Source organism: Gobio gobio (assembly GCF_949357685.1).
Source record: "Gobio gobio genome assembly, chromosome: 10".
NCBI lineage: Eukaryota > Metazoa > Chordata > Actinopteri > Cypriniformes > Gobionidae > Gobio > Gobio gobio.
The window spans coordinates 22,521,492-22,532,887 of record NC_137116.1 but is presented as its reverse complement, the minus strand read 5'-3'; the positions used below and the strand labels follow the sequence as shown (position 1 = coordinate 22,532,887).

Sequence of the window (11,396 nt, the reverse complement as noted above, 5' to 3'; positions counted from 1 at the left end):
CAATCGCAATATTTGTCAGAAAAACCGCAATTAGGTTTTTTCTCAAAATCGTGCAGCCCTAGTGTAAGTAATGCATGCTTTCAAAGAAAGTTTTTCAAGCTATACTGTTGATATGGAAAAGAAGCATATGAAGATTTCTTTTTACAACGCTTATTGAAATATTACACATGAAAGGTTTACTCATTGCCAAGAAAATTCTCATAGGTGATGATGCCACTCAAAAGAGGAATACTGTTCCTCGATTCGCTGTTTGCACAGTGGGAACAAGGTTTTGGCTACAAGCCCTACCGAGACATATTGAGGTTACAACACGATGATATATTTCGGCAGTCACGTTCCCCTGACTTGCCCACATTAATACAACTACAATTTTGGCAGTCGTGTTCTTCTGACTTGCCCACGTTTATATACATGTACTCTCGGCAGTCGCGTTCCTTTGACTTGTCAAGGCTGCTTGCACATACTTCATAGTTATAGTACCTCACGTTCAGAGGATGTAAGCATTGTTGGCATTTCATGTTCAACCAATTTCTTAATTTTATTCTGCATTTCTGAAACCGTTTATGTTTCCCAGCTGAATTGTACTGTGTGTATTTGAATTGTAAGTATTCGTAACACTGTCTTGATTTTTATCAGGGCTGTTGCACAAAAGCTCATGCCTGGGCCATGGGAAGAGCAGTCAGGCCTGGATGTTGAGGTAATCATTTGCAATGAAAATGCACAAGAACATTGTATAAGGCTGATAGTCATTGTAAATTCTTCATAATGGGTGTTCTTTCTTCAAGCAGGGGCTACCCCTACAACATTTTGGGATTGACTGTGGAATATTTATGGTTATGGTGAGTTGCCAAGCTCATTTTCAGGATGTTTAGTGATGTCCACACAACATCCATTGTTCATTTTCATTCATCTTGATTAATTTATGCTCATACAAATGGCATGGCAACATAACAGCCTTTCTGCCTTTACAGTATACCTGGTACATAACTATGGAGGCAGCATTTGATTTCACCACCGTAAGTGCAGACTTGGTGTTGACAAAGATGTTTAACGTTAATTGTGGTGAATTACATTACAACTGTTCTTATCTTCAGTCTGACATGCCATATCTGAGGAGTTGGTGGTGCAAGGTTTTGCTGGAGAACCTTGAAATTGAGGGGTATGGTTTGTGAAATGAAAAGTAGTACATTAATAGATAATACTGTCAAAGTGGGAAAGCATGATGAACAAAATTTACAAAAATGCTAATAACTTTTGATTAAATTAGCTTAGTTTAATGAAACTGGTCATAATACATTCATTGGCTCATACCGATTCAATTGCACCCTATGACGTCATTTTCGGTCATGATAATTTCCCCGCCATTTTTAATTTTCCAAAAAACCTACTTTTGCGAACTCGTCCTAGACGGTTTGTCCGATTTGCACAGAAATTGAACCATATCATCTTCAGACCATGCTGACAAAAAATCTTGCAAATCAAGTTGATTTGTCTAATCGTTTTCGATAAACGCGCACACAAATTTTGCGTAGCGGTTGCAAAAACACTCATAAGGCAATATCTCCGCAATGCTTTATCGTATTCAAACCAATCTTGGTACATGTCATCACAAGCATGACCTGAGGCAACATGCAGCGTTTCGGCGCAGTGCCACCTACTGGTCCGGAGATACAAAGAATGGATATTTTTGCTTTTATCATTTTTTTAACCGTTTGTCCAAAAATCATAAAAGTTGTCTCATTAGATTCAGGACGGCATGCCGAGTCGTCTGATATTCAATTTTACCATATCGGCCATTTTGGCTGTCGGCCATTTTGAATTATGTGCTAAAATACAAACGCATTAGTCTATCGTTATGAAATGTGGTATGTCTTCCGCACCATGCTTTGAAGGTACTCAAAAAGTTTTGGGGCAGTGCCACCTTGTGGTCAAAGGTTATAACAAAATTTACAAAAATGCTAATAACTTTTGATTAAATTAGCCTAGTTTAATGAAACTGGTCATAATACATTTATTGGCTTATGCCGAGAATATAGATACTAATTTTACCATATTTGGTCAAACATACTGTCCTCAATATTCTTATTTGATCAAAACCTACTTTTTCAAACTCATCCTAGACCGTTTGTCCAATTTCTACCAAAATCAAATCGTATCATCTTCAGACTGTGTCAATAAAAAGTTAGGGATTTTGCATCAATAGATGAAACCGTTTTTGTAAACCGCAGCGACGAAGTTGAGGCATGATGCCAAAATGACTCTTGAGGCTGTATCTCTGCAATGCTTTGACATATTGGCATTAAACTTTGCATGTGTCATTGTTCCCTTATTCTGACCACACCACATAAATTTCGTAACTGTGCCACCTATTGGTCAAAAGTGATAAACCATTAACTTATATTATCAGTGACTCTATATATGATATTTCAGCCATTTTGCCTAATCTTCTTAAACTGATAGATACTAATTTTGCCATATTTGGTCAAACATCCTGTCCTCAATGTTCTTATTTGATCAAAATCTACTTTTTCAAACTCATCCTAGACCGTTTGTCCGATTTCCACCAAAATCGAATCGTATCATCTTCAGACTGTGTCAACAAAAAGTTAGGGATTTTGCATCAATAGATGAAACCGTTTTTGTAAACCGCAGCGACGAATTTGAGACATGATGCCAAAATGACTCTTGAGGCTGTATCTCTGCAATGCTTTGACATATTGGTATCAAACTTTGCATGTGTCATTGTTCCCTTATTCTGACCACACCATATCAATTTCGTAACTGCGCCACCTATTGGTCAAAAGTGAAAAACCATCAACTTATATTATCAGTGACTCTATATATGATATTTCAGCCATTTTGCCTAATCTTCTTAAACTGTATAATTGTTCATTGTTGCAGTTGGTCTGACACTGTCAGACTACAATGCATTTTTCAGCCTTTTGCCTAAAATCATCTTAAAACGTGATTAATTGCTCATTGCTCCAGTTGATCTGACACTGCCAGCCATTTTGGCATGTCTTGTCTTCTTCTTTGCGCTTGGCCCCGGTATTGCTGCTTGCAGCTATATTTTTTAATTGTCATTGTCATTTATTTTAAAATGTCTGCAATATAACAGTTTCATGTTCAGTAAATTGCAGTGGACTACAGAATTATTTTGTTTTTCTAATTGTAAATCTAAATCTAATAAGAATTCATTTTCTATTTTTCAGTGTTTAAGATTGTTAAATTTAAAAACAAAATAAATGACCAAGTGGTTAAGTTAATTTCCATTTGTTTTTCTAATTGTAAATCTAAATCTAATAAGAATTCATTTTCTATTTTTCAGTGTTTAAGATTGTTAAATTTAAAAACAAAATAAATGACCAAGTGGTTAAGTTAATTTCCATTATGTCGTCTTTTTCTTTGGTATTTAGGTTCAGGTATTTAATAATCACGAAGCATCAAACAATCTCATTACCTCAATCACTATGTATGTAGTTTATTTAACCCTCTGTATCGTAAAAGTAACAACATATTTTATTCATAATTTTAGGTTTTATGCACTTAAAAGTATCGAACGCAAAAATCGAAAATCGCACAGCAATCGCAATATTTGTCAGAAAAACCGCAATTAGGTTTTTTCTCAAAATCGTGCAGCCCTAGTGTAAGTAATGCATGCTTTCAAAGAAAGTTTTTCAAGCTATACTGTTGATATGGAAAAGAAGCATATGAAGATTTCTTTTTACAACGCTTATTGAAATATTACACATGAAAGGTTTACTCATTGCCAAGAAAATTCTCATAGGTGATGATGCCACTCAAAAGAGGAATACTGTTCCTCGATTCGCTGTTTGCACAGTGGGAACAAGGTTTTGGCTACAAGCCCTACCGAGACATATTGAGGTTACAACACGATGATATATTTCGGCAGTCACGTTCCCCTGACTTGCCCACATTAATACAACTACAATTTTGGCAGTCGTGTTCTTCTGACTTGCCCACGTTTATATACATGTACTCTCGGCAGTCGCGTTCCTTTGACTTGTCAAGGCTGCTTGCACATACTTCATAGTTATAGTACCTCACGTTCAGAGGATGTAAGCATTGTTGGCATTTCATGTTCAACCAATTTCTTAATTTTATTCTGCATTTCTGAAACCGTTTATGTTTCCCAGCTGAATTGTACTGTGTGTATTTGAATTGTAAGTATTCGTAACACTGTCTTGATTTTTATCAGGGCTGTTGCACAAAAGCTCATGCCTGGGCCATGGGAAGAGCAGTCAGGCCTGGATGTTGAGGTAATCATTTGCAATGAAAATGCACAAGAACATTGTATAAGGCTGATAGTCATTGTAAATTCTTCATAATGGGTGTTCTTTCTTCAAGCAGGGGCTACCCCTACAACATTTTGGGATTGACTGTGGAATATTTATGGTTATGGTGAGTTGCCAAGCTCATTTTCAGGATGTTTAGTGATGTCCACACAACATCCATTGTTCATTTTCATTCATCTTGATTAATTTATGCTCATACAAATGGCATGGCAACATAACAGCCTTTCTGCCTTTACAGTATACCTGGTACATAACTATGGAGGCAGCATTTGATTTCACCACCGTAAGTGCAGACTTGGTGTTGACAAAGATGTTTAACGTTAATTGTGGTGAATTACATTACAACTGTTCTTATCTTCAGTCTGACATGCCATATCTGAGGAGTTGGTGGTGCAAGGTTTTGCTGGAGAACCTTGAAATTGAGGGGTATGGTTTGTGAAATGAAAAGTAGTACATTAATAGATAATACTGTCAAAGTGGGAAAGCATGATGAACATATTTGGTCAATGTCAATTACAGACATGGTCGAAGATTTGCACATTTTACAGAGGAAGGCAAGAAGATGGGGGATGGGAGTCTGCTGCCTGTCTTTCGTGTCCCTAGGAAAAGGAGACACAGCACTTTGGTAATATTTCAGTAAAAAGTAGTGAAAGTAGCATGTATAAATGTGCAGCTGTTTCTTAAATGATCTGTTTTACTTGTTGAAGGTACCTACACTCCCAGCAAAGATCAAAAGGGTTTCACAGGATGGTGCAGTGGCCACTGACATTTTGCAGGCATGGGTTCATATTCACTTAAATGTTGATGAAATGGCTTGCAATGACTACATATTAAATCATGTTTCAAATCTACAGTTGCCCGATGACATTCTCCAGAGGATCCTTGTCTTCGTAGTTCTAGAAGACGGCTGCTCTGCAATCCTGAGGCTGGCTCTGGCATGCCAGACATTTAACAAAATTGTCAGCCAGGAGCGTTTTCAGCAGGAGGCACACTTCAGATGGCTTGATAGTGAGTTCAATAAATGTGGTTGCCCCATCTTGTTTCTTGTCTAAACAATTAGGCTAGGTTAATCTCACTCTCTTCACAGTTAAAGATTTGTTCATTTATTGTCTGAATTGTGTGACTGTCATTGTCATTTTGATATTGGACAGGTGTAGTGAATTGGGAAAGACTTTCAAAGAGACACCGGCAAAGCTACAGAAAGCCATACACCATCTCTAGATGCAGCCGCCTACAGTGCAGCCAGCTTTACAAAGACTGTGGGTCTGGCTACCAGGGAAATGGACAACGGGGAGTGCTTGTGGGGTTTTACTCCTCAGATGACCACCCTGGCTACTGTAGCTGGGATTGTTTTTTGGACGATGGAGGTCTTGAAGAGTGAAGTGTGTGTGCGTGCAATGTGTCTTATGTAACAATTTGTCTTTTTTTTTTTGTAGTTCGTGTGTCATATATATTACCTTTTCTTTAAAAAAAAAAACAATTAAATTTACTGGAAATTATTCTTCATTTTACTGTGGTTGATGTGTATGTTATTTTGCTGTAAATACAAAATTCTGATTAATTATTTCATTATATAAACAAATTTTACAGTATGGTCCCTTGCAGTTATTGTGTGTTGTCAAAATAATTTAAGATTTTTGGTTGGTTTTTTTTTACATAAAAACAATTAAAACTTAATTTGTGGAAATTATTCTTCATTATTTTACATTGGTTGATTTGTACATGTTATTTTGCTTTAAATAGAACATTCTGAAATGATTTTTATTATAATATTATTAAATATTAAATATATAATATTATATTCTTATAATATTATAAATGTATAATATAAGTCATAAAACGTAAAAGCTTAGTATACCGCTTCGATATTTTGCGTGAAGATTAGGTAATTTATACATTTATAATCGTTTATATCCGCTCGGGCGCAGTGGAGGTGACGTATATGCGCTCCGGCGCAGTGGAGGTGACGTATTTCCGCTATTGAGTGGAGCTCCACTTGCCCCGTAAGTCTGCAGCCAGACCCTATTGGGTAAGTCTGCAGCCAGACCCTATTGGGTAGTTCTCGCCCTATGGTTCTCGCCTACTCTTTCGGTTGTTCTCCAGTACAGTAGGTGGTGACATTGCTCCTAAAGAGTGGATCGCCATTAAACAACAAGAAGAAGAGTTATAGCCTCACGAGGCGTATCTCAGTCCTTCATAGTGTTAACATGGCTACCGTCTGTAACTTCCATGTGGTGTTTTTTTGACCACAGTTGATTGCGCTATTCTTAACATTTTTATCGCTAATTTCATTGTATCAAATTAGCGCTGGTATTTACGTTCTGGTGCCACAATTTACGTACTGTACACAACTTTCAAAGTGACGACCGTACAAACAAGCTGTCGGAATGCAACACGACGACGTAAGTACAGTCTTACATTATATTTTCATTGTATGATATACGAATGTATAGACAAACAGCAAGGGTGAATTGAATTATATTTTACAAAATCTTACCAAAATAATTTCATAGGTGTTGTTTTTGTTTAAGCAGTAAACACCGGTCGTTGTAATTGATAAAGGAATTACCTATGTACATCAATTAGTTTATTTTACGTTTGAATTTAAATTGAATGACCTGTGTTTTAAAGGTTATATGGGATCTTATCGGCAATAAGAGTTTTTGTTCCTACAAAGTTAAGTAAGTATATGTGATTGTGCCTACTAATTGTTTTCTTATATTCATTCCCCAAATTGTAGAAGAATATGACATCTAACTTTTTGATTTGTTGTCGTTGAAGAACGAAAACTCAACAGTTCTGTCGAAATGAATATAACATCACAGGCCTTTGCAATCGGTCTTCATGTCCTCTTGCCAACAGTCAGTATGCTACTGTAAAAGAGGAGAAAGGTAAGCTAATCATTAAAAAAAAAAAAAAAAGCTTTTGCAACCCTGTGGACTTTAAACATCAGCAAAATGTTTGAATATTTTTTTGTGATAATTACAACTCTTCTGTTTCATTAGGCCTGTGTTATCTTTACATGAAAGTTATTGAGAGAGCAGCATTCCCTGCTCGCATGTGGGAGAAGGTATGGGAATCAAAATGAGTAAGAAACATGGATCATTTTATATAATTTGCATTGAAATGTTTATTATGCTCGTGCTACTCTTATTCTGTCTTAGGTGAAACTTGATAGAAACTATGCGAAGGCTTTGGAACAGATTGATGAAAACCTTATCTATTGGCCGCGGTACATCAGACACAAGTGCAAACAGCGTTTGACGAAGATCACACAGTATCTAATTCGAATCCGCAAACTCACACTGAAACGACAGTGAGTACCTTTCTTCAGTTCACACATGCTGCATTGCGCAGTGCTGTGAAGGTTGTGCTAGCTAGTTCCATGTATCATTAAACTGATCTCTTCCGTTTCACATCATATAATTTTAGCTCAAAATAATATTTAATGTCTATTTCTTTGTTCTAAGTAGCCATGTAATAAGGTAGATGACACTACCATTCTAAAGTTTGAAATATCTTAAGATTTTTGTTTGTTTGTTTCTGAAATGTCTCTTCTGCTCACAAGGCTGCATTTATATGATTTAGAATACAGTACAGTAATATTGTGAAATTTAAAATATTTATTGGATTTTAGAATTTTATTTTTTCCTGTTTTGGCAAAGCTGACTTTTCAGCAGCCATGAAATAATTATAATATACTTATTTGGTGTTCAAGAAACATTTCATTTTCAATGTTGAAAATGGTTGTGTTGCTTAGTATTTTTGTGGAAACCATTTTAAAGATTCTTTGAATATAAAGTTTAAAAGAATGGTATTTATTTGTATTCATTTGTCTTTTATTGTCACCTTTGACCAGTATTCATTAAAAAAATGGTTGAGTAATGGTTTATTGCCTATTATCATGGTGCCTTTTTTGTATCCAGGAGAAAACTGGTTCCACTCAGTAGAAAAGTAGAGAGACGAGAAAAGAGAAGGGAGGTGAGTGATTTATTGATGATGCATGCACACCTGATTTGTTTTGAGTGTTTATACAGACTTAGCTGAGTTCTCTGATATTTACTCACTTTTCCTTCTCACCAACAGGAAAAAGCCCTTATTGCTGCTCAGCTGGAAAATGCTATAGAAAAAGAACTGCTAGACCGTCTAAAACAAGGAACAGTACGTGGATCTATGGCACATGCTTTTCCTGCTTTTGTGCCAGATCAGTGATTGCTTTTAAAGTTTCCTTTTTAATTTTAGTATGGAGACATATACAACTTCCCCATCCACGCCTTTGATAAAGCTATGGAAAAACAGGATGAGGAGAGTGAATTGGAATCAGAGGAAGAGGAAGATGATGAGGTATTAACTTTTTTTCCTGTCAGTAGTGTGTTTATGACCTGTATGTATTTTACAGGACAGTGTACACTACTTTTCAAAAGTTTGGGGATGGTGAGATTTTAAAAATGTGTTTGATTTTTTTTTTTTTAAAGTCCCCTATGCTCACCAAGGCTGCATCAAATTATTTTTATAATTTAAAATTACTTGTATATATTTATAATTTATTCCTGTTTTTTTTTTCCTTTCAGGTGTCTGGGACGAGAGAATTTATTGCTGAGGATGAGATTGAAGAGAGTGATCTCAGTGATTTTGAGGTAATATTGATGCTGTAAAACGTTACATAAAAATAAAAACATGATTTAATATCTCAGTGAAATTATTTAAATTCTGATTTATTTTACAGGATATGAACAACCTGAAGGTAAGCAGTGATGAAGAAGAGGAATCCAGTGAGGAAGAGTCAGAAGAAGAGTTTGAGGAAAAGAGCCAGGCCAAAACAAAAGGAAAAGCTCCACTCAAAGGCCCAATCAGGAAAAAACGGGCCTATGTGGAGATAGAATATGAACAAGAGACAGAACCAGCTCAGAAAAGCAAGGCCACATAGAGACTAAACTGATGATCACACCAACAGTAGTAACTCTGCTGCCTCGTAGAACATTTCCAAATCATGGAACTTGATCTTGTATTACATCTGCATTTATTAAAGGGTTAGTTCACCGAAAAATGAAAATTCTGTCATTAATTACTTACCCTCATGTCGTTCGACACCCGTAAGACCTCCGTTCATTTTCGGAACAGAAATGAAGATATTTTAGTTGAAATCTGATGGCTCTGAAAGGCCTCCATTGGCACAATGGCACGGTTCACTCTCAAGACCCTTAAAAGGTACTAAAGACGTTTTTACAAAGTCCATCTCACTACAGTGGTTCTAAAATAACTTTATAAATCGGCGAGAATAGTTTTTGTGTGCAAAAAACCCTAAATAACGACTTACATAGTGATGACGATTTCAAAACAAGGCATCATGAAGCTTCGAAGCGTTATGAATCAATGAGCCGAATCATGATTCGGATCGCGTGTCAAACTGCTGAAATTTGGCGATTCAAACCGCTGATTCATAATGCTTAGAAGCTTCATGATGCCGTGTTTTGAAATCGTCATCACTATGTAAGTCGTTATTTAGTCGTTTTTTTTGCGCACAAAAACTATTCTCCCCGATTTATAAAGTTATTTTAAAACCACTGTAGTGAGATGGACTTTGTAACGACGTCTTTAGTACCTTTTAAGTGTCTTGAGAGTGAACCGTGCCATTGTGCCAATGGAGGCCTTTCAGAGCCATCAGATTTCAACTAAAATATCTTCATTTCTGTTCCGAAGATGAACGGAGGTCTTACGGGTGTCGAACGACATGAGGGTAAGTAATTAATGACAGAATTTTCATTTTTGGGTGAACTAACCCTTTAACAACGTACACTCATCAAAATCTCTAATGTGATGGGATTGTTTGTACTTTGACCTGTTTCATCTGTGCTTATGCATCAGTATTTTTTATGATGTTTTATTGTGTACTTTTGGGTCAACTTTGACCCATATTCATGCAATAATAAACTTTATTTGAAATAGCATAAACAACATTTATATATTTAGTATGTTCCCATTAGAACACCAGCTATAGTCAAACTAACCAGCTATAAAATATATAGCTATAGCTAATTTAATAGATAAAATGTGTGTTGTTTGAATGCATGTTTTATTTGGATCATCTTTTACATCTTGTTCACCCACCAGCAATTACTGCAGGCAGTTTGCTACAACACAAGTATACATATTTTCAAAGCATTTATTGCCAAGAAAAAATTTGTGGAGAAACCCCAAGCAAGACATGTTTTATGTCCAAAAAGTTATAAGTTAGGTGAATATTAACGGGTTGTAATTTCAATGTGTGTGTAGCATCCATCCAGCTGCAAGAGACTTGACTCATAATTTAGTTTTCTCACCAGCGAAGAAGATGAGAAAATATTTAAAATAAAAGTCACTCAGGCCCATGATGTATGAGCAAAATATATTACATCTAAAAGAAACCATTGTTCTCTTTCATAGGTTCACACGACGCTGCGTCACTTTATGTCGTAATGGGAACGCCCTCTGGGTGTGCCGATTGTCTAAAGCCCTTATAGAATCACGGCAATTCATTTGAGAAATCTGAGGAGCAGATGGCGCGCGCCAGTCTAATGTGGCGACGTCGGGGCGGCGCCCGCGCCATCAGCCAATGAATTGCCGTGATTCTATAAGGGCTTCAGACAATTCTATAAGGGCTTCAGACAATCGGCACACCCAGAGGGAGTTCCCATTACGTCATAAAGTGACGCAGCGTCTCGTTCCCTACTCAGAGAACATAGGTTACGCAAATAACCTGAGACGGTTTTTCTTTAAGCCAGAGGTCTTCATCCCTGTTCCTGGAGTCCAACCTACTTCAGCACACCTTGTGTGTTCTCAAGTGATCCTGAAGAGCTTAATTAGCTGCTTAAGGTGTATTTGATTAGTGTTGGAACTAAACTGCAGGGCAGTGGGTCACCAGGAGCAGGGTCAAAGACATCTGTTCTAAGCATTGCAATGCTGGAGAAGAACCATTGTCAGACAAATAGAAAAAAACTTTCCTCCAGCAATATATATAATTCAGCTATTATTCAGTCACAAAACACGTTCCAAATTATGCGAGGAGTTCTATACAATAAACATTCAGATTTGAGTTTTTTT

At 36.6% G+C, this 11,396-nt stretch overlaps 1 protein-coding gene across 1 annotated transcript; it reads left to right on the top strand.

Annotated features, from left to right (window-relative positions):
* Positions 1–6,314: 6,314 nt before the first annotated feature.
* Positions 6,315–10,265, top strand: mak16 (MAK16 homolog). Its single transcript, XM_079827126.1, has 10 exons — positions 6,315–6,718; positions 6,948–6,997; positions 7,098–7,207; positions 7,322–7,386; positions 7,481–7,632; positions 8,243–8,297; positions 8,403–8,477; positions 8,559–8,660; positions 8,888–8,953; positions 9,043–10,265. Exons 1-10 carry the CDS (start codon positions 6,704–6,706, stop codon positions 9,241–9,243), a joined length of 891 nt encoding a protein of 296 aa, XP_079683252.1. The 5' UTR covers positions 6,315–6,703; the 3' UTR covers positions 9,244–10,265.
* Positions 10,266–11,396: the final 1,131 nt, after the last annotated feature.

What these genes read in the sequence shown, in the direction of transcription:
- mak16 (XM_079827126.1), top strand. An exon ending in ACCGTCTAAAACAAGGAACA is followed by an intron (nt 8,478 to 8,558) that starts GTACGTGGATCT and finishes TTTTAATTTTAG; the next exon opens with TATGGAGACATATACAACTT. An exon ending in AGGAAGAGGAAGATGATGAG is followed by an intron (nt 8,661 to 8,887) that starts GTATTAACTTTT and finishes TTTTCCTTTCAG; the next exon opens with GTGTCTGGGACGAGAGAATT.